The sequence below is a fragment of the Eleginops maclovinus genome, chromosome 9 (assembly GCF_036324505.1).
Source record: "Eleginops maclovinus isolate JMC-PN-2008 ecotype Puerto Natales chromosome 9, JC_Emac_rtc_rv5, whole genome shotgun sequence".
NCBI classification, from domain to species: domain Eukaryota; kingdom Metazoa; phylum Chordata; class Actinopteri; order Perciformes; family Eleginopidae; genus Eleginops; species Eleginops maclovinus.
Window position 1 is genome coordinate 13,898,793 of NC_086357.1, and position 23,761 is coordinate 13,922,553.

The 23,761-nt window shown below is 40.9% G+C and overlaps 1 protein-coding gene and 1 non-coding gene across 2 annotated transcripts in view; one reads left to right on the forward strand and one right to left on the reverse strand.

Moving 5' to 3' along the window:
• hmcn1 (hemicentin 1) overlaps positions 1-23,761 on the forward strand; it is a 76,014-nt gene that overhangs the window by 22,821 nt on the left and 29,432 nt on the right. Inside the window, 31 exon segments of the mRNA XM_063891957.1 lie at positions 1,443-1,563; positions 1,706-1,969; positions 2,068-2,212; positions 2,920-3,041; positions 6,202-6,471; positions 8,601-8,742; positions 8,857-8,984; positions 9,083-9,196; positions 9,517-9,675; positions 10,065-10,256; positions 10,341-10,436; positions 11,942-12,069; positions 12,162-12,306; positions 13,723-13,835; positions 14,990-15,149; positions 15,787-15,946; positions 16,507-16,634; positions 17,098-17,349; positions 17,657-17,752; positions 17,936-18,130; positions 18,281-18,411; positions 19,134-19,281; positions 19,446-19,572; positions 19,660-19,814; positions 19,931-20,209; positions 20,625-20,906; positions 22,064-22,172; positions 22,259-22,428; positions 22,674-22,828; positions 23,330-23,453; positions 23,588-23,689. Of these exon segments, the coding sequence (XP_063748027.1) occupies positions 1,443-1,563; positions 1,706-1,969; positions 2,068-2,212; positions 2,920-3,041; positions 6,202-6,471; positions 8,601-8,742; positions 8,857-8,984; positions 9,083-9,196; positions 9,517-9,675; positions 10,065-10,256; positions 10,341-10,436; positions 11,942-12,069; positions 12,162-12,306; positions 13,723-13,835; positions 14,990-15,149; positions 15,787-15,946; positions 16,507-16,634; positions 17,098-17,349; positions 17,657-17,752; positions 17,936-18,130; positions 18,281-18,411; positions 19,134-19,281; positions 19,446-19,572; positions 19,660-19,814; positions 19,931-20,209; positions 20,625-20,906; positions 22,064-22,172; positions 22,259-22,428; positions 22,674-22,828; positions 23,330-23,453; positions 23,588-23,689 (4,912 nt within the window).
• On the reverse strand, positions 21,551-21,632 carry trnas-aga (transfer RNA serine (anticodon AGA)). Its single transcript has one exon. It is a non-coding gene; the product is annotated as a tRNA-Ser (tRNA).

Here is a 23,761-nt window from a genome sequence, read left to right on the forward strand (position 1 = left end):
GACCTTTATAAGAAAAAGGCATTTCAAAGCCCTACATGAAGTAAAGTAACCTAACAAAATGTGATTTAATATTACGGTTAAAGAATCTAAGATACTTAGTTTTTAGCATTAAAAATTGTTTGGGCAAAGCTTGTGTTCAATTTAAACGTTGATGTCACCTTCTGACTCATAATAATACGTCTGGTTCAGCTAGCAAGCTAATCGAACCCTTATTTTTAAAATGTTTTTCTCTTTGCATGTGTCCTAAAGAATCCCACCAGTAGGTCTCAGTTTAAAACGTTTCCCCAGTCACATGTGAGCTGATTCTGTGTGATTGAGGGTTTATCTCAGACCGGTGCTAGTCAATCTGTCTAGGTGGGTGTGAAATTGGGAAATGAGTAGCTTTAATGACAGGGACTCTTCTTGTCTTTGGTGACCTTTAAAAGACCTCTCCCCGCATTTTGGCCTTATTTACAACCAACTAATGACCCAGGATAATTCCATGGCATCCATTAGGGCAGGTTTAATGACCACGACATGTATTGTTTTTCATGATGGCAGGCATTAGCATTAAAGGCTGAGCCGTAACCCCTTTGTCCTGGTATTACCTCATTGTTTGAGAAATGTGACTTCTAGCTGTGTTGTGTGTCTGCCTTAATGCACTGCTTTATCCTGCTGCTGGTGTTCTTTTGGCAGGGAATTTAAGTTTATGTCTGGTAGATCTCAGTAATTGTAAATCTACACATTCCCTTTCATGTCAGGCAATTGCAAATGACAGTGTAGGTTTGCATGCCTCATTCTGCATTATGAGTCAATGTCTATGAAACCTCCAAGGTATTTTACCTAAAACGAGGAGTTTCCCCCTCTCACCAACCTATATTTCATTGTAATGACTCTCTTTTTCTGCAAAGCTTCAAAGGACCTCCAAACGATGAAGAACACATGAGGAATTCTTTGATTATAGTTGTGTTTATTTAATTAAAGCATGAATGTCAGACTGAGCGGGTCATCTCTCAATTGTGAATGTTTTATAAGCTCTGGTGTTAAGCGTCGACACTCAGACTTGACTTACTTAGTATGGCATGTCTATACTTGCTGGGATGGTTGGCATACAAAAGGCTGTTACACAACAGGCCCAGTGTTGTGTCTGTCATTTGGACCACTCAGTGCTGCCTTTGATATAACAACCCTTCTTCCCTTTGTCTCCCTGAGGTATATAAAACCAGTATGTATCAGTATGGGTTTTTAATAAAACAATTTGTACCAAATATCTTTCTTGCTTCAAATTTATTTTTAAATATGTGGCTGTGTAAAGTGGTTGTTTTATGGTTTTATTTTCTTAAAATAAAACCATAAACACAGATGTAATAACCCTTAGAGTTACTTTTTCAGACACATTAGTCTAAGTCTTGAATGTATACAGTATTTGTAAAGCTATATTTCCCCTTTTTCCTTTGATACAGACCTCTAGTGAAGGAAGACACTCAGTCCGCATCTCAGGTCTCAGCACCATTGACTTTCGATCCGGGTTTTCCAGAAAGCCCACCCTGGACTTCAAAAAGACCTCCAGTAGGCCAGTTCAAGGTCAGTGAGGTCAACCTTACCAAATTGTAGAATAAAAAATGAAGACCACAGCTTTTTGCTTTACTTTTCACCTGTTGTGTTCACTTACACCTTTAGCCGTGGGACATTAAACTTTACAGTATATGTTTTAACATCTCTCCAGGAATTCCTACTTACATCCTCCTGAACACCACCGGGCTCTTACCTCCTGCTCGGGCTGACAGGCTCGATCTCCTGTCCATTAAGGGTGATGTGATCAAAACTTTGCCAATCCGCTATTATCCTGAGCGCAAGCCATCAAGCCTCTGGAACATCACCGAGTTCATTCCACCCAACCAGGCCTTCTTCCTGCGGGTGACAGGATATGACAGTAATGGTTTCCTGTTCCAGAGAGTCTCCAGTGTTTCTTTCTCTAGCATTATACCTGGTAAGTGATGCAGGATGGCACCCACTTTCAGATGAAGATGTGAGAGATTGCTTTGTTATTTAAATGATTACTTTTGTTCGCCTTTCTCTCTCTTTTAGATGCTCCCAAGGTGCTGATGCCAGCCACAAGTCATGGTTACTACCTCCAGAGAGGGGGGGTCCACTGCCAGGTAGACAGCCTTATCCCCTTCACTCAGCGCTTCAGCAGGGATGGGAGGAGACTTGGAGAGGATCAGCTCTTCAGGTGAGCAGGGCTGGGGAGAACTATGTGTGTTAGTTTAGAGACTGTCTTTTAAATTCATGTTATGTGAAAGCGATTGAATTTATTAGCCCAATGTCACAAATCACACATTTGCCGCAAATTAGTTTACAATCTGTGCACCATACAGCGACCTCTATCTTTAGATCCAGAGGAGGGAGATATTTGCATTTCTCCCAAAGTCCCAAAAGTGAAATATCAAGAGAGAAACGCATACTATAAAATACAAACCTCAGCCAAAACTCAGTAACTGTCATTTTATCCATGTTGCATTTCAAACTCGTTTAACGACAGGACATCAACACATTTTATGAACGTGCCGTGGGATACATCTATTAAAGTCAATAACATCTGGTTAGTCAGAACTGTTTGTTCAGCACTTTTATGGTTTGTCATTCTACTACCCGGAGAAGCAAATCTGCTGTGTTTGGACAGTGAACAATGTTTCCACATTTGATGCAAATCTATTTATACCTTCAAGTTTGTCTAACAGAATGGATCCAAACTGTGATACTTCCCTCCTGCAGACTCTGTTGGCGGTTCAAACTTGCATATTGTGTTTCAATCTGTGCACTACTCTGTGACTCAATTTGAATGGATTTTCACCAGTTGTGTGAGAAGCAGATCAAATGAACTCAGTATTATTCTCGAGAAAAGTACATTTTGTGAGTTTTTCTTTCTTTGGATTCTAGTGATTCTAACAATGCATCATGGGAAATAGCCCAGGTCACTCTCAAGGATGAGGGCTTCTACGAGTGTATAGCGATCAACAGTGCTGGGACAGGAAGAGCTCGCACCTTCTTGGATGTATCAGGTGAGCACACACCAGGATGTATCCTGCAAGGTGTATTATTATAAACAGTGACGTTATTACCCATGTTATTAATAAAAAATGAACTGAAGCATAATACATATGCCGAATTATGAGACAAATTATATATAAGGACACTGTTACAACATTGCAGAAAGACACATTACATAGACAGCAGTGTTGACTTTTGTCAATGGACTGTAGTACTGTTTATGTTTATCAACAGTGTATGCTGAGCCACCATCCATCACTATGTGTAATGAGGCGAGACTCTTAGACAGGAATGCTTAGGCCTGGCAAGCATTAGACTGTCAAAATGTGTAATTGGTGTGCGATGGATCTACTCGCAGGGCAGGGGGCAATTTAAAGTCCAACTGAAACGAAATTGCTCTTTTTTGTATGATACTGCATAAATATCGGCTCGCTTAAACATTATTCAATCGATTTGCGTTATTACTTTCTCTTAAATACCACTAACAACATGATGGCTGCACATGACATGTAGGTTTTTTCTCTTGTTCCCCACGGTGCATCATGGCAGCCTGCCAGTACATTTAAAAAACAAGGAGATAGACACAACCATTTTGTGATTTCCCTTGGACTTTAACATATCTTCATTGAACTGTGTAATGTTTAGAAATAACACTCACCATATAAAAAACGCAAAATGCCTTGAGTGAACTGATGCAATAAGTTATTTCATGCTCAGTAGGTTTACTCGCATGCTCACGCGTACAACTCATACACTTACAGTACTTATGGACATATGGTTGGAATCTAAGCGCCAGATGATGTGGGTTGTATTTCATAGGGTTCACAGTCTCGTGCTGTGGATCCCACGCAGAGAACCTACATTCTGGCAGAGTGAACGTAGCTTTAAGGAAAATTTGACCCTTACATGACGTTGTAATCCATGCTTCTCAGCGATCATTTCATGGATTTTATGATATGGTTTGTGTGTCTAATTTGTAAAGCAATGGACTGTAAATATGATGTGAGTAGAGAAAACATTGAAATAAGTTGTAAATAATCTCCAGGCACCAAGAACAGAGCGTAGTGATAGTTTAGCTGCCTATACCGTGACTTGGGTGCACAGTTTGCATACAACAGCTAATTTTAAACACAAGTACTCTGATGTCACCATTGTAATAAATGCATTACAACTTAGGAACTACATTAGAATTTAGGGAAATTCAAAATGAAGGTAATTCCCTTAATTCAAAAAGAAAGTAATAAATTATTAGTGTCATGCCTTTGTTTTCATCAGGATTTTAAAGCTTTGAGTGCAGACAAAACTACAGGGATCATAAGATGATTTATACCCTTAAACAAATAAAACATTTTCCCTATTCCAAAATTCTCTGTAGTGCATTTATTTTTCAATCTGATCCTTTTCCTCAGAGCTGACACCTCGGGTCCCAATGCAGTTAGTAAAAGTCTTCTTGTCCAAATGTTTGTTTCCAAAAAACCTCCTGCTTTGTGAAATTCACTGGAGCTCTGTCAATATGATGAATGCCAAGGAGAAAGGAAGAAGGTGGAGTGCAGAGAAAAAGAGTGAGAGATAGTTGAAAGATGCTTTGGAAACAGAAGGAGAAGAGATGAAGCCAGGCAGGGATCTGTGTAATGTTTGAGCCTAACTCATTATACTGTAACCTAACCACTGTGTTCACAGTCCAAAGGGAGAAAGCAAAGATACTTAGTTTGTCCAAATTTACCGCTGATGACGTCTATAAAATTAGGTGAAATGAATCCTACTAAGCCACAACTCCAACCTTTGTTACTGGGCCAGGGATATTCCCAACAGAATCGCAGGCAGGCCTCCACATTTTACCTCACAAAACATACACACAGACACACACATAATCCGAGCTGTGAAGAATCCCCAGCATCCTCCCTGTATCAGAGCCAAAGACTCTGAGGCTCGAGGGAATGTTTTTTACATGGCGACAAAAAAAGAAATTGGGCAAAAATTAAGAAGAGATGAATAATGTGGATAAAATATTTCTTGCACCGAGCAAAAAAGAAAAAGCAGGAACATGGAATAACTTTACACATAGTTAAGAGAAGCATACACCAAAACACCCTCACTGTAGGTGATAAGTTAAACTGCTCCTGCTTCCTACAAATAGAACAAAAAAAGTTGTATTAATTTTTTGTTTAAAGGTCTTCTATTATGCTATATTTGAACAATATATTGTAGGGCAATATCTATACAAAACTTGTCTGTGAAGTGTTTTGCCCTTATACCACACATATACCCCTCTATATCAGCCCTGTTCCTGAAGTGCTGATTCTGCTGACTGACGCTTTAAATTTGAGCTGAGCTGAAGCTGGCCACGCCCCTTTGTAGCATCACGCAGCTCTCTGTCTGAAGAGAGAAGTTTCTAACGGAGACACTCAGCTAAATGCTGCCGTGATTAAACGCCATATTATGTTGCAAACCACATCAAGCATTATTTCTGAAACACTTCTCATTGTTCACCAGTAGAACAGTGACATTATATGTATTATATATACAACAACTGTAAGTCCCTCCTGCACACATCCTGCTGAATACACAGACACACAGAGGTGCTGCGAGGGGATTCAGCTCCCGACTGTATATTGCGGACGATAGGTTGGACGTGTCACGTGGGTGGGACGTTGCCAGGAGTTCAATGTAAAACCAGCTCACATTTCGGTTATGACGTCATATCGGCAGCAAATCTGGATCAGCTTGTTTGTACCCCCATTTTTAGAGACGTGGGTAAGGAGGAAAACAGGGTTGTATATTCTGACACTGTGAGTCTCCTTACACACCGGGGACACATACTTATGTATTTTGTATTTTGCATTTTGCATAATCTTTAAGCATTACTCCAGCAATTTAGTTTAGTAAGTCTTTCGACTTGTAAGAGACTTATTCAATAAAGATATGATGATCTTAAACAAAACAGCATAGACAGAGAAATTGTGCCTCTAGTAAAAAGTGTAATGTAGAATATCTAATAACTGTATGACTTCGAAACATCAGTATGTTCTGCTACATTTTCTCCCCATGATTGGATAATATTGCATGCCTCTACAAAAGTGAAATGTCAGAAGGAAAATAACCACTTGCTGTGATTTCCTGTTTCTTTATGATGTAAAGTTCCTGGCATCTGCTAACAACATTATCCTGCAGAGCCGCCGCCGGCCATCACAGTGGAGGGTAATGTGACCGCGTCCCCTGGCTCCCGCGCTGTCCTCACCTGCCACGTCGTAAGCACCGTCAGCTTCAACCTCACCTGGCTGAGAGGGGGACACGATGCCCGGCTGGACCCACAGGTGCTCGTCCTGACCAACCTTTCGCTACAGGTGTCCCCTGTGACCCCAGAGCGCTCGGGCTGGTATGAGTGCATCGCTATAAATGAAGGAGGGGTGATGGCAGAGCGGATCTACCTCACTGTGCAAGGTCAGGAGTGTTTGTTTTTATCTGGATGTTTTTTTATATAATTCAGAGGTGTAAGATCAGAAGTGTGTGTTTTAAGAAATAAATGGTTGCTTTTCAACAATGTAGTGGCACACATTGGCTTCCTGGGAGCTACAAGGTTACAGTTGAATTGTTTTACTGGTTTGGGTGTGTGCTTACATGTACTTGTGAGACTTTTTTTCTGTGTGATTTACACCATGGGGAAACAGGATTCTTGGCAAACACAACCCCCTTCCCAAATACACGATCGGCTCCCAAGTGCCCCTGCCCCTCTTCCCTCCCTTGCTGCCTATAATTCACCTTAATGCTTTATGGGACGTGTGAAAATTATTTATGCCTGACTCAAAGGCTGCGCTAACGTAGAGTTTTCCAACTCGGGACAGCTCTCATTGTTATACCATTCCTAACACTTCACTGACACTTAATCAGAAACACTAAGGAAGTTTCGCTGTCCATGTGGCCAGCAACACAGAGCATCGTACCATGCTTGGCCAGGAAATGCCGATGCATTACAGCCACTAAAAACTGCTATTAGCTGAAGATTTCAGCCAGAACCCGTGCACGAGAAAGAGGTTTAGAGAGGTTTTTGCACAATCCAAATGAACATCCAGTATTTACTTTGTGTTACCTCCTTCTGACCCAGAAAAGAACTTCATTCAAAGACATTGCTGCTCATTGTCACCTAAATCCCTCCCTTGAATATGCTCTGCCAGGTTGTGTTGCTCTAAGGAAAAAACATGTAATTTATTCCCTTTATAATAAAAAAGAAATTTCCTTCACGTCACTTTAAACTATTAGACCTATTTTCTTGACCTAAACAGTTCACTCTGACTTTAAATGGGAGAAAACCTTTTTATCTGCAGGGTAAACCTCAGTGACGCATATTGAAAAGTTTTAGGTTTAATAGCAGTGCGGCAGACAGGTTGTGAGGGAAACTCTGTCATTTTGCTTGTCTCACTCGTGATAAATTGCACAGCTGACCCCTTTACACTTCACAGGATATTTTTGTCTTTTCATAACACCTCACCTGTTTGCCATATTTCATATTATCCTGTCACATCTTTCTTTGCTATTATTTTCTTGAACCAATTTCTTACTGTTTCTTCATTGTTATATTTTTTTTGGGCCTTATCTCTTTCTCCCTGTAAAACAGCTGTCAGCAAGCCCTTGGGGTTTCCTAATTACCCCCTGGTCAATCCCATCCTAGTTATTAGCCTCACTTTGAAGTGGGCAAAGTCTGCTGACATCTTACAACACTTGAACAGAACACAGTGGAACTCAGTGCATGGCCACTTGCTAACAGAAATAGGGGGAAGTTCTATGTTGTCGCTGTTTTCCTTTTATTTTTTGTTTAATGGGAGATTTTTGAAAACAAAGTGAATGTGCTATTGTGAATGCACTAGGACAAAAGAGTCAGAGCAGACGAGCAGAAGTTGAGATAAGAGGAGAATGCATTTTGAGTGGTAGTGAGTACAGATGAGTGAGGGACGAAGAAAGAGGGAAAGATGTAGCAGGTAATGAAGGGAGCGCTAAAGACAGGCTTCTTACTCACACATTAATGCTGCTGAGTCAGAGAAGAACAATGTGTCTTCTCAGGAACCTCCTTGTTCCTGAACTCAGGGGTGTCGCTATCACCCTCGGGGCAGGGTCACCTTCGAGCAGATTGAACTAGGTGAGAGCGGCTGGCTATAAAGTGTAGAGTTGTTCTGACGCCCGTACTTTCTGGGTTGTACGTTACAGATCAGCACAGCACACCCTGAATCGCTAAGATTAAGATCAATATGGTTTGATCAGGGCAAAGTAGTAAAATATCAGGAATGTTCCACGTAGATTTATTATCAGCACCTGGAAAATGCACTGTATTTCTCTCAAAACTCATCACTGATGTTTGAAGTTGAAGCATAAGTGCAAAAATGTATAGATTCCTTCACACCTACTGTATGTGCTAACACAAAGACACTGTCATGTTTTTTTATAAGAAAACAAATAAATACATACCTACAAAAATCCCTTTATATCATTACACAATATTTAGGGTTTTTATTGGCTTAATTTAAAGGGTATTAATTTACTTAGAGAAATATTATTGAATTCCTTTTTCTTTTCTCTAGAGGTGCCTAGGGTTTCGGTAGAGCCTCGGAATCAAAGCTTTACAGCCGGAGATGAAAAAAGGATCAGATGCTCGGCCAGCGGCTACCCTCCACCCCGTCTCGTATGGACCCACAATGACATGTTCATCATGGCCACCAGCAGGTAAATTCCTCCTTTTATACATAAGCTGATTTTTGTTTTTGCTACTTCTTCTCTCTCCCATTTTTGACCACGCTGAAATAAAAATAATAAATTGTGAATCGTGTGTGTGTTCAGACACAGGATGACTCCTGATGGCACACTGGTTATAAGGAAAATGGAGAAAAAGGATGGAGGAGTGTATGGCTGCCTGGCCAGCAACCAAGCTGGGACTGACACAGTTACCTCGATCCTTACTTACATTGGTGAGCTCCAATATGCACATCCATACAGTATGCACTACATCTCATTTTCCTTTCTCTATCAAACTGATGTTTGGTCTATTGTTCAACAATTCTTCTAGAATCTCCGGTGGTGACAGTCGCATTGAGTGATATTCTCATTGGCATTGGAGAAACCACAGTGATGGCCTGCTCTGCATCTGGAATCCCACAGCCTGACATATTGTGGTACAAAGGTAACAGTTGAGAATAAAAGGAAGTACAACAAAACTTTTGGTTAAAAATTATTCAAGCTTAGGAGAATTCATGAAGAATTTATGCAGTGGCTGATAGCACTGTGAATTGTGCATTATTGGTATGTATTGTATATGCAAACGCTGTGCAATCTTTTTGTGAATTCCATGTGCAGCGTGGAATAAATAAACCCCATTCAAATTACATAAACATTTATTGCACTGAGTTTTGAGAAGTTTATATTTTCCCTCTATTTGGGACACAATCCCAAAAAAAAACTAGCTGACCACACTCCTCTCATGCATTTTGTTCTTAACGCTAGGTGGTGTCCAGCTGCATTCATCATCTTTCTTGGAAGTGGATGCATTAGAAGGTACACTGACCATCAAGGAAACCCAGGATGTGGACGCAGGAGATTACACCTGTGCAGCTGTCAATGCTGCTGGCACCTCGTCAGCAAAGATCTCTCTCGATGTTGGAGGTGGGACCAGGCTTAATTAACCTTGTAAATGTACTTTTCAGTCTTATGAACCCATAACAAGGTCATAATAAATGGATAGATTACTACTTGTGTTGCCTTTCCAATGTTGTGAAATACATACCCAGATGTCTCATATTGAACTCCGAAATGTTCAGCATTGATTAAATAAAAAGACACATTTATACTTAATAATCAAATTAAAAGAAATCTCTATATACGGTTAAATTTGTGTTGAACACTTAGAAGCACAGTGCATCTGGTCCTAAAAGGAGTCATGAACAACCCAAGCTTACATGATGGACAGCTTGATTGTCTGTAGAATGCGATACAGATGTAAGGGACACTCCTTAACTTTCTGACCTTTCCCTTATTCACCTTGAATGTTCCAGCCCAACCCGAGTTCACCCGAGAACCGTCCGATGTGGGGTCGGACATCGGTTCCAATGTGACCTTGCTGTGCCTTGCCCAAGGTCACCCCGAACCACAGGTCAGCTGGCGGAGAGAAGATGGACTTCCAATATTCAACAGGCACCGCACACATGGCACGGTCACACAGAGCACGGGAGCCCTACATATCACCAGTGAGTTTGTTAGTAGTATATGTGAATACATATTAGACATGTAAGTGCTCTACGTTAACACCTAAATATCAATTTTTCTGTCAGACCTGTGGGTGGAGGATGAGGCGGTATATATCTGTGAGGCTCAGAATCACTTTGGCAGAATCCAGGCCCAGGCCAGAATCACTGTGACTGGACTGGGTAAGCGCAACATTTCAAAAGTCTTGCCAATCTTACCCTTTGTGTATTTGTCTCTCCCTCTAAGATCAAAGAGCAGTGTCTCTTAAAATTCAAATGAAATCCAGCCTTCAAATTTCTGCTCATTTAGGAGTAAAGCAGGCATTGTAATGTGTATTTAAATGTTAGCACTCTGTGATGTATTATTCGTTGATAAGTTATGTAAGGAATACAGAGGTGTAGATGTTCTAAAAAAGTTCTCAGATACTGTAGATGCTTTAAAACGCTTTTGCAGTTCAAAGACATGTGGAGCACAAAATGAGAATACACACTCAGTCACTCGCACATGCTTACATAACCTTTGGCTGAATATGCAGTTTTTTCCGTGTATCTCAAATCAGAGATCATATCTACATTCCATGTCCAGTACATTTTCTGAAACAACCTACACGTCTTTCTGTATGGTCCTGTGAGTGTGTGCGTCTCTGTTTCGGTCCTACACATGAGTGTGAGTTCATTAGCACATTTCAGTGGGTGTGTTTGAACACATGGGCCTTGTTAACCGCTGTTTCTGTTTCACCGTTTTCTTTACAGAGGAAACACAGAGCTCTTATGTGGGCCAAAGGTTGGAAACCACAGACCTACCCAGATGACATGTATTACTGCCCCACTGCCCCGTTTCCCTACTGACAATATATCTCCTGAGACACATACACCTAATGCAGAAACACATTTAAGTAAATGATCTGGGCTGTGGTGGAAATAAAGCACAATGAACTTGGCATGCACGTGTGTGTTCATATTTGTGTGTGTGTGAGGTTGTGTTCTCTGTCTAGTCAGGGCAGTCTTGACGACACCCTGTTGTCTATCCCCAACAGATGACATCAGCATTGTCTGTGTGAACAACGACAAACTATTCCAACAAAATTGAATGTCATGTCATTGTGTGTGTATGTGTTCATGTATGAGTTTTGCTCATGAGAGCTATAGGTGTGTTGATATCTAAAGCAGCTGTGGAAATAAATATGTACAGTATAGGCTGTATAGTTAGTGTGTTTATAGCAACCAAGCATTCCCTATGTATTGATGGTACGGTACACACACCAAACATGTGCTTCCTTTGAGCTTTGCCAGAGGTAAAAACACATTTTATTATGAAAACTTCGTTTTTAACTTATCTTAAGTAATAAAGAAACAAAAACACACACAGAACAAATGCCCATACTCAAAATATGTATATAAAAAGATACAATAGATAGATAAAGAGAGCAAGAATGGACTAAATGTAGCAAACTACAATAGTAATACAGGTTAACATTCCCAATGTGACTGTACCGATGACAATGTCAGTATGATGAGTGACACTGAAGTAATTGCATTGGAGTTAGACTTAAAGACATTTGCTCATTGGTATTTTTGTTTAGGTGAAAATTAAATACAAGCACTCTTGTAACACCTGTCATATTTTCTCCATGTTTTGACTGTCTTGGTGAGATTTGTGATGATAATTGTTTGCATGGTATCTGCAGTGTCGCCGGTCATTGCGATGAGTCCAGCTGTGCTCAGTGTGATCGAGGACCAGCAGATGACTCTGCCTTGTGTGCTATTGGCTGGGAATCCTCTGCCTGAAAGGCAGTGGCTACACAACTACGGCCTGGTGAGCACTCAAAGGGAACATGTACAGTTTGTTTTTCTGTGTCTTATTTGTTAAAATAGCCATATTTTAATTTCACCAAACTTAACTTTCAGGTGACCTCAGACCAGTATCTGACAGTGAGGAGGGACGGCAGTCTGCATATTGAAAGAATCCAGCTGGATGATGCTGGTGACTACATCTGTTTGGCTGAAAACGTTATCGGGGCCACCAACCATACCACCACTGTCAATGTCTATGGTAATGTACATAAAATACATACAAACCAACTGTAAACAGACATGCATATTTACACAAATGATGACAAACACAATGTCTGCAAGTTAAATTATTGGAGATCTGATATTTCTGCTGACTAAAAAGTGCTATATGCATGGTTTTTGCTCATGTAAGGTTATCTTATTATATTATTAAAATGACCTATTTTGTGCTATTATACCTCTGCCTGGGAACATTGTTCTTAAGTCTCTTTATGAAGCCTTTATAAGCAGTTTATAAATATTTAATATATGGATTATAACACACTATACTTCCAGGTTGGTATTTTTATTTACCTTTATTTTACCAGGCAGATCATTAAGAACAAGTTCTTATTTACAAAGATGGCCTGACATAAAACAAAAATAGGTGACACTTAAAAAACATACAAAGACATAGAAAACAAGGATTGGTTATACAAAATCATTAAAACCATTAAATCAGCGGGCCTAGGTGCACAAATGGGAGACTGAGCTGAAGGATTAGACGGAGGGGAAACACTTGCAGGGATCAGTGAGATGGTGTGAGATGGAGTGTTTGAAGGCCGGAATGGAAATGAAAGTGACCAGTTTGAGGTGTGTTTGTAGTGCGTTCCAGTCTGTGGCAGCAGCTGACTGGAATGATGCAAGGCCGAGGTATTGTGCATATTGGGGCACTAAATGGAACTGAGCCATGGTTAATGTTTACATACCCTGTGCTTCCTCTGCTATGTCAATGTGAAAACAGCTTCGATTAAAAAAAAAAGAAGCCTGTTGTTGATTTGTTGTGACATATGTAATGTCCCCTTTTTTCCCTTTCTTTTATCCTGTTACCTCATTCATCAATGTGCTGCTTGAATGTCTCCTTTCCCGGCAGAGGACTGTTAACTTCATGAATAGGATTATCTTTGAGGTTACATTTAAACCAGCAGCTGAAGGTAATAGCGGAGTTTAGAGAACAGTGAGAGGGGGAAATGTGTTCTCTATTTATACTAAACTCAGTCATTGCCAGATTATACCAATTTAAATCGCAAGTACATAAAGCTCCCTCATGTAATTAGGTCAGTCCTTTTCAGCTGTCCATTCACAAAACACTGGACATTTACAATATGTAGCTCAGACAGTAGTTACATTTGATATAACCTATGAGAAATACTTTCGATAGAGGCTACTAAACATTTTGTTTTTGTTGTTTAATTGAATCACATTTTTATTTCCAAGAAGATCCTCTAAGCCTCCCAGGGATGATCTTTTCTGCATAGCTTGGTTGTGTAAACAAACAACAAGAGAAAGACAGAAAGAGGAGGGAGGGACAAGAGACACACACAGAAAACACACAGTAGAGCTAAACACATGAACATGAACAACAACATATTAACCTACTGTGTATTTCTTCTACTTCTTCTTCTCATGTTTGCAGTAATTCCTACAATTCAGTATGGCCCTCAGGTGTTCAACACAATTGAGGGTGCACCCATCACTCTGCCCTGCCGTGCCAGTGGAGTTCCCGCCCCTGACATTACCTGGGCCAAGGTATGTGTTGGCATAACCTATGTTAGTAGAAAGTCTGCCAAAGTAAGAGAAAGTTCTGTGATTGCGGTGCTGCTCTCATTTCCTGCAACTGAAGTCCTTCATTTCTATCCGTAAATGGAAATGAAAAAACTGAGAATGTGGGACACCACATGAAAGTACATTGTTCATCAAATTGTGTCTATTTTGCTCAAGTTGGAACTCCACAAAATGCAGCATTAGTAAAACTCCTTCACCAACGTATCAAACTAGGCAATGTCTTACCATTCTATATTAATACATTTTAAATGACAGCCTGCCATGTCCAAGAGGCATTATATGATGTCCTGAATCACAACTCCATGCATAAATATACCTATTGACTCTTTACTTCTAGTGAATGCTGTGTGCAGCTCAACAGGTACTATGTGTATTTGTGTAGTGTAGCTGCGCAGTCTTGGATATAGATAAACTCAACTTTAAAGAATCCAGTGTGTGTGTTGAATTGTGCCAAAAAGTCAGGGTTGCTATTTATATTTTAGTACAACACTTACTTTATTGATGGGCTTTGGCAAGACAATAGCACATAAAAGGAACATTTCTGTGTGTCTCTGTGAGGATACGTGTGTTTTGCCTTGTGATGCTTGTTAAATTAGCTCTACCTGTGTCCGTTAGGATGTGCTGTGTTTTTCGTCTTGACATGTGCACATTTGTGTGTTAGTGTGGCCTGTAGGCCAATGTGTGTTTGTGGACAGTTCCTCCCTTTTTTCCATTTTTCACACTAGTTTCTCTGAGTTGTAAAATTGATGCGTTCAAAGCGAACAGGGCTGCAGAGACATATAAAACTAGACCCTGCTAAGTTTTGCACCAGCTGTTAAAATGTGATTCCCTTGCCGTTCTGTGTAACATCAATCAAGTTAATTTTGGACAGTCCAGAGGTGATTCAATCCTGATGCAACGACATCACATTTGCTTAATTTAATTGTATGAACTATAACACTTTTATTTAAAGCAGTTTCATTCAGAAGTAGTAGAGAAAATCAAATAATTAATTTAAGAACGCTTAGTAGGTCACACAGCCTTCCTCTTTCTAGGTCACCATGTTGAGTGTTAATAAAGCTGAGTTAATGAAACAAACCACGGCCCCTGCCCTTTCCCTGCTGTGGTTTCTTTTGTAGGGTGGGGAGCTGCTGAACTTGGGTGGTCCAGCCTTCTCCATGGATTCTGACGGCAGCCTCCTCATCGCCTCCCCCTCTGGAAACGAGACTGGAGAGTTCCTCTGCACAGCTACCAATGGTGCCGGCCATGCTTCCAGGAAGGTCCAGCTCACTGTCTATGGTAAAACTCATCACCAGCTAAAGGCTAAGTAACATCTGTACAAACTTATAAATAGCGTTTACCTTCAATCATGTCAGATTTCCCCCCCAAAAAGTAACTCTACCCTTAAAGGATAGATGTTTGACACAATAAAACTCAACAGGAGCCATTCTTAATTTTGGATAATTGTCAACTTGTCAAATTGTAGTTTACTATGCCCGGGTGCAGGTCCAATGTAATAAATGCCTGTGCCTATTGATCCTTAAGGCCAATCTTAAGGCCAAACTTATGAACATTAAGTGCTCTTTTACTTTTGCCTGATTTTCCTCACTTCCCCAGTCAATACGACGACAACCTTTAGTGGAAGCTGCCCTAAGAAAATACACAGAAAATGGCTTTTCTCACATCATTGAATGAATTTGTATTTTTTATTATGTAAAAGCACATTAATGCACAATCAGCTATGGCAGATACTATAAGAAAGAATGGAACTTTACTAACACACTCAACTCAACAAACGGGAACTTTATCAAATGATTTTGTTGTTTTTTTTCTTTTGTAATCAACCCTCTTTGTTTGCATCTCATATGTTGTATGAAATTGTCACATTGATCTAAGCCCTTTGAATTGAGTTGCTGTTTTGTCTTTGTGTGTCTAGTCCGTCCTAGATCCGGTGTTGGTGGCACCGGAGGCTCAGCACAGCCAATGACGGTGGTTGAGGGTGAGGACGCCATTCTGCCATGTGAGGTCCATAGTGTCCCGCCTCCCACCATAAGCTGGGCCAAGGAGAGGCAGCTCATCTCCCCTTTCTCTCCCCGGTAACACATACAGAACACAGCACTGATTTCGTTTAATGATATTCCAACAACACCATGTGCACTGCTCAGGCCCAGTATTAAAGTATTTTTGCTCTAAAATCAGACCCGCAGTTGCCTTAACACACACATGAATAATATTGTCAATTAATGATTAATAAAAATTTGATAAAATCACATTATTGTGGTTGTAAGCTTAAAGTTAGATTTGAAGATTTAAAAGCCTGTGAGAACCTCCACGCTGTCTACATTGATGTGCTGTTTCTCTAGACTGTTTACATCCCCAGGGAATAGTTTGTGGTCTTATAAGATGACTGAGTAACCACACTGTGTTGGGCCTACGGTGTGCCTGCCACTGCAGCTGTAATTTTGCTTCATGATGGATTAGTAAGAATTATCTAGGAGAGAAAATGTAGAGTAACTTTTACTGAATTTGATAAGTAGCTAATTGAATGGAAAAAAGTGTATGTTTTTATTGATTTGTTATTAAAGCTTTGCAAAAATGCTTTTCACTTTACAGTTAAGTTTATTGCTGTTTCTGTTTCTGATTGTGTTCCTCACAGGCACACTCAGCTTTCCTCAGGCTCTATGAAGATCTTGGAGACCAGAGTGTCAGACAGTGGGCTTTATGTGTGTGTTGCCTCGAATATTGCTGGCAACCTGACACAATTCATTGATCTGAGTGTTTTGGGTAAGTTCAGAGATCACAATTACTATCAAAGTTTTAATATTTATATTATTAAGGGTTACTGAACAGTGGTATAACCTTTATTATGTCATGAATGCACTGATTTGATTTTATCTAAGGCTATTTGTTAAGTACGGGTTGGCGGCCCATATACAGTAACTGCTGCCCGCTACAGGTTCGACACTGGCTCGCAGTAATATAAGACAATTTATTTTCTAATCAATAAAGGCACACTCTGGCCCATGGAAAGAAAATCAAGATCAAACATATTGATTTGGTTCTCTTAAAAACGATCTATCCAATACTCACACATAACCCAAGAGAGTTGAGGAAGTTGCAGTGTAGACATGCTGTCATTGGGATAGCATATGGTTCTTAAACAGAAGAACCTAAATTATAGAATCTATACATCCAGGGTGACATAATTCTCTTTAAAGGTTATTAAATCTGGTCTTCTGTCCTGCAGTGCCCCCCAGTATCCAGGCTGGACCCAGGGTAATGAAGGTTCAGGTGGGTTACCCTGTTGAGCTGCCTTGTGTGGTGAGAGGAGTCCCGGAGCCCACCCTCACCTGGACAAGAGATGGTCAGATGTACCCAGTGTCCCCTGATGGCAGCCTGGCATTTAGAAACGTGGGTCTGGCTCACGAAGGAACCTACACCTGCACAGCCACTAACACAGCAGGCAGAGACGAGGCCCGAGTCCAGCTTCTTGTGCAAGGTGGAAGCTAATACATGTCTTTGAACTGACCGCAGTGTGTTCATTATATTAATGTGTGGTGAAATGATTTCAGAAACATCACATTATATATTGTACTTGGCAGTTTTTTTAAAGCTATATAAAAGCTGTATAAATTAAGACATGATGTACCGTAATTTCAGTTTAGTTTGCAATTCTTTGTTTGAATGGCTACAAATTCAATGTATTATGTATTTTTAGGATGCATATTAAAACTGTGCTTTATAGTGTGTGAAATTATATTTCACAGTGTATATTTGTCATTGATTATATGTATGTGGGTTTCCAGTACCCCCTGTGGTCGAGATATTGGAGCCGCCCTTCAATAGTCCGCTGCAGGAGAGAGTTGCAAACCAGCAAATTGCTTTCCCCTGCCCTGCCAAAGGTAATTTATATTGTGAACAGAAAGTAGATTAAAAACATTGTTTTTTATGCAAGAACAAAACAAACCTACACTGCTATTAAAAGTAACTTATGCTTAAAGTATACACTATTATTTTGCAAATGTTGATGTTAATTCTTACTGAAAATGATTTTGTTTTGTTTTTATGCTTCTTCACTCTCTCAGGTCTTCCTAAGCCAGTGATTCGATGGTTGCGTAATGGCCAGGAGCTGACAGGTAATGAGCCTGGTGTGTCCATCCTAGAAGACGGCACACTGCTTATTCTGGCCTCTGTGTCGCCACTGGACAATGGAGAGTACGTCTGTGCTGCTGTCAATGATGCTGGATCCACTGAGAGGAAGTACCAGCTCAAAGTTAACGGTGATTGACCGCTTCTCCGCTTCTATCTATTTTTTTTGAACCAGTTCTAAGTTATTTGCTCCATTAACTTAATCTCATCTAATCTCATATTACATACATTTCATCTTGTGGAAACTAATGCTCGAAAACTCTCCATTGACACCTCCACAGTGCCCCCACTTATCCGTGACGGGGAAACACCAGGCAACGTGTCGCTGGTCCTGAGCCAGTCCACCAGCTTAGTGTGTGATGTCATAGGAAGTCCGACCCCTGTCATCACCTGGTACAAGGATGGGACTCCAGTAAGTGAAATCCCATATATAACAGTTGATTACTAGCCCTGTGTTGTAATTGTAATTTTCTTTGCCTATACTTTAACTGTGGCGGAGTAAGTAATCTACAAGGATTGGATCACAAAGCTATGCATGCATAGAAGTAATAAGACATTTTAATGACCTGTCATCTTTTAATTAGAGTTTTCATAAAGACGGAATAAACTTTGGTCACAGTGTGCACTGTCCCAGAGCACTGACCTGACCGGCCAGCCGTAGTATCAGCACAATCAAAGTGTTCAAGAATGATTATGATAAATTGATGCAAGAACAGAGGGTTAGCGCGCACTTTGTTTTAACATCCCATTGGCTGGTTGCTTTCTGTTCCCTTGGCTGCTTCACACATGATTCTTGTCAGGCACAGAAGGAAAACTCAGAGCACTTTAATCTGCTAATTATGAGCAATCTAAATAGAGATCCTCTCTGAATGTTTTTTGCTCCAAGCAGTAATAGAAACATGTTTTCTTTTAATGTTTCCATAGTCATATTTCTCAGCTGAATACATCTTTAGCTTTTAGACAGCAGTTGTTTTTCATGCCTCGATTACAAGCAGCTATTTATTTGTTTAGATCCTTTTATCATGATGTATTACAATTAGCCCCATAATTACTGCCAGGGACTATTTCCTTAATTGTAACTTATGCCTTGTTTTTGCTTTTGTGTTTGATTTATTTATTTGTTTTGAATGACAGGTAGTTGGTAGTGACACCATCCAGATTATTGACATGGGAAAAGCCCTGAGACTGCTGAAGGCAGCCACAGCAGATGCAGGCAGCTACAGCTGTAAAGCGATAAACATCGCTGGCAGTACAGAAAAGGACTTCTTCTTGGATATACTGGGTGAGTCATGACATTGAGTGATTGTTTATGGAAACTCCTAAACACTGTCTGCATAGTTGCAGTCGTAAGAAAATCTGAAATTAGCACAATAATAATAAACCATTTTGATCCAAAAATTAAATTTTTGATTAGATCTGTAACATAGAATGTCTTATTCGCCCCAGTCCCACCAACCATTGTGGGGTCAGGCTCTCCCCAAGATGTTTCAGCCATTGTAAAACAGCAGATCAGTCTGGAATGCAATGTACAAGGTGTACCCTTTCCCACAATCCAGTGGTACAAGGACAGGAAGTAAGTGCCTTCCAATAATATATAATTCACTATTATGGTAACAATGGAAAACAATTTGAAAAAACTGGTTGAAACATCTGTTTCTAGGCTGGTGTTTCTTGGTGATCCAAACCTAGAAGTCACCAACAGGGGTCAGGTTTTGAGGATAAAGAGTGCTCGTCTTGGAGACAAGGCCCGCTACCAGTGTAGTGCCATGAATACAGCTGGCAAACAATCCAAGGAGTTTAACCTCAGCGTGTATGGTGAGTTTTGACACATACTACACAGTTAGGTACTTACATGTGGAGTCTACTCTTTATTTGGTAACCTTACATGATGAGATACAGCTGAATTACACAGTTTTGTGGTATTGTTCCAGTGCCCCCCTCCATCAAAGGCGGTAACATAACCACAGAGGCCACAGCCCTGCTGGACACGACGGTAACCCTGGAGTGTGAGGCTCGCGGGGTGCCGCTTCCTTCCATCACCTGGTACCGAAACGGAGAGGCCATCCTATCAAATAGACAGATTCAGTACGTCGAGCGAGGCCACTACCTGAAGTTCCCCCGGGTGCAGGCATCAGATGCGGGCCAGTACACCTGCAAGGTGACCAGTGTGGCCGGGAGCGCTGAGAAGAACCTTGTGCTGGACGTCTACTGTAAGAATCTCACCTCTGACATCTTGCTTAAAACAAAGTGCTTTTAGAAGCAAATCTTTACCCTGTGATTTAGCAAAATCAAGTGCACATTGTGACATTAAATCAGATTTTCAAGGCTTTAAGGCATTTGGTTTCGATCACAAACCAGAAAGACCATCGCAACAGGCAAGAATAATTTCAAACAGCTGTGGGTATTTGGCAAACAGTTTAATGTGAAAATAAAATCCTTGATCTTCTACGAGCAAAAAAATGGATACAGAGTACAGGACTTGATGCATAAAGCCATTTTACATGTAGTTTGCTGATGAAAGCCTTGAGTGTGAGATGTAAATAAGATATCAGTCGAGCAGAAAAAGTATTTGAAGCCTTAACCCTCCTTTTGTTCTGTTCCCTTTTTTATGCATCCCCCCCCCAGTGCCTCCTACCATTACTGGGGGTGATGACGGGCCAACTGAGAGGAAAGTGGTTCTTAGTAAGCCTCTGATTCTGGAGTGTGAGGCTGGGGGACACCCTCCCCCTTCTCTCACATGGCTGAAGGACGGAGTTCCTGTGCGCGATGGTGAAAGTGTCCGTCTTCTCGAGCAGGGGAGTAAAATAGAAATCCTTTCAGCCACGGTGTCAGACTCGGGACGTTACGTCTGCGTTGCTACGAGCATCGCTGGAGAGAAGGAAGTCAAATATGACGTCAGAGTTTTGGGTATTTAAACACTCTCCTGACAGTAGCATGCACATCAACCACACACAGACCCAAACTAACTATTACCTAGTTCATGAACAGCAGTTGAGCATGTGGCCCCCTAACCCTAACCCTGCTCACAAAATAAGAAAGCCAAAACTTTAATTCAGTCAATTCCAAGTAAAAAGACATTGGAGAGAAGACACTTCAGAAAACGTGGTAACCACAAGTTGCCACCCAGTTAAGTGCTTTATAGCTGCTAAGAGCCAGGATATCTGTTGAGGACTTATCTTGCTCCAGGTTACTTAATACTTACTCTAATCAGCGGTGTCGAAGTTATGTGGCTGGAGCTGACATCATAAACAGAAACGATCCTGACAGCACTCAATATGGCTCTAAGTGGGACTAAATCATGTTGGTAAAAACATTGATATACTTTGATATATTGCTTCCTCTATCTCATTCACAAAAAAGAAATACCAAAGCAGGACTATCTTCTGGGTATGAAACAAACTGAGTTGGTTTTTCAAAGTCATGCTTACAGATTACAGAGAGGAAATACCCTCTCTGGTATTCAGTCACTCTGAGCAAACCTAATCACTACCCAAAGATAATGCCTGTCACAGTTGACAAAAAGGTCTGTGTAAGCTGGAAAAGCTTTGTACCGTTGTCGGCAGGATTTGAACCTGCGCGGGGAGACCCCAATGGATTTCTAGTCCATCGCCTTAACCACTCGGCCACGACAACTGCAAAACGTGATCTATATCTGTCTGTTCCGCTTTAACCCATTCTTATCTGCACCATGTGTGCATTCCACATGAGAAGCAGAAACCTGTCCCTTCACCGCAGCGCTACATTTCTGAATGATATACTCGCAACAATTCTTCACAAAAAATACAGGAAATTCCATTTCAAAGCAAACCCCAGGGCAGGAGATCTTATCTTTAAATTCCTCCTACCATTGTTATTTATCTCTTCTGTTATTGTCACTATCAGCAAAAGAAATAAAGGAGAAAGAATAATACAAAGAAAATAATGGAATAACAGTTTGACTTTGATTAATTCAGATGTAAGCAAATCATTTTAGTTCATTACACATACATTTATTCTAATTTCCCAGCATTGAATACATTTTAATATAGTATTTAAAATGTCCCCAACATTTGTTTTTATCGTAGTCCCTCCTTTCATTGATGGAGCTGAAGATGTGACAGACAGCACGGTGATAATCAACAGCCCTTTGGAGCTGGAGTGTCAGGCCACTGGAACGCCTGCACCTGTCATCATGTAAGATCTACATCTCAACCATTTAGATGAACTGATTCAAATATACACGCATAAAGATATGTTCACTGCAAAATATTTATTTCCAGGTGGTATAAAGATGGTAAACCAGTCAGACAGGGTGAGGGGTTGCGTGTGGCAGCCAACGGTCGACGGCTAATCGTTTCCCGTGCTCAAGTCTCTGACACGGCGCGTTTTCAATGTGTGGCCACTAATGAAGCAGGAGACCACGAGAGGGACTTCAAAGTAGTTGTCCATGGTAAATTCTAAATGACTTTATTATGTTTTGCAATATAGTGCATAGTTTTCTGACAACAAATAGTAGGGTGGATCATTTGCACACACTTTGATTGTGATAAATGTAATTTGTGCTTTAAATGCAAACCAGAGGGACAATCCCACTTTGGGTAAATACTTCTCTATGCCTTTTTCTAATGTCCCTCTTTCACAATTTGCTGTTAAGTGTTTTCTAGGAGAATAACTTTATCCTTTTAATTTCCCAAGTTCCTCCATCCATTCGTACGACTGGGCATGCAGAACGTTCGGTGGTTCTCTACAAGTCCATTGGTCTGGAGTGCATCTCCAGCGGCATTCCTCCTCCCAGCATTACTTGGCTTAAAGATGGCCGACCTGTCGACACAACACAGGGGCACCTTAAGGTTGGATGCCTTATTGACATAATATTTTTTTAATGTTTATATGACGAACCACCTGAGTAGACACAGGTTCAGGCAAACCTGAAATGCAGACTGATGCTCGTGAAATGCACCAAACAATGTACATCGTTGATGAATTTGCAATGCCACGCAAAAGAAAGGAGGCCCTGTTCTATTTTCCAGCGATAACTTTGGTCAGTAAGTGTTGCAAGGCAAAGCGTGTTTTGTTTTTTTATTTAAGATGGGAACCAATTACAGTTGCCCCTAGGCCTGTGATTATTTTTTTAGAAGCAATTTTCTGCTTTAGCCTCAAGACACACTAATTAAGAATGGCATTAGTTCAGGCAAAGCAGTGAAGTCATGCTTCTATTGGCTGATTGGTATCAGCTGTTTGATTCTAAAACTGACACAACATTGCAACATGTGGAGCATTTTTACATGAAAAGTAGTTACCAGTCTTAATGTTGTGTGTCCTGTGTGCGTTTCTGCTTGTGTATGAAACAGCTGGAGTCGGCGGGCAGATTGCTAAAGGTCAAAGAGGCAAGACTCGAGGACTCTGGAAAATACACCTGCCTGGCCACCAATGCAGCCGGTGAAGCCCAACAGCACACTCGGCTCAGTGTCCATGGTAACTTAAAGATACACACACCACTATCTCTGGTCTCTGTCATGTACGTTTCTATCTGCGCTCTGTGTCGAGGGACTAGGTGGAGACAGGAGAGTATCGTCTGATGTATTACTGCTCTTGTGTGTGTCCCTCAGAGCCTCCCAGTATTCCCTACTCTGGAGAGATCATCAACCAGACCATCCTCTCAGGCTTTCCCACCGAGCTGGAGTGCAAGGCCACAGGCAGCCCATTACCCGGTAAGGCAGTTCACAAGCTTCCTCCTCCGTCCCCGCTGCGCTCACTCCAGGCTCTAGGGCGTAGTTTCCTCT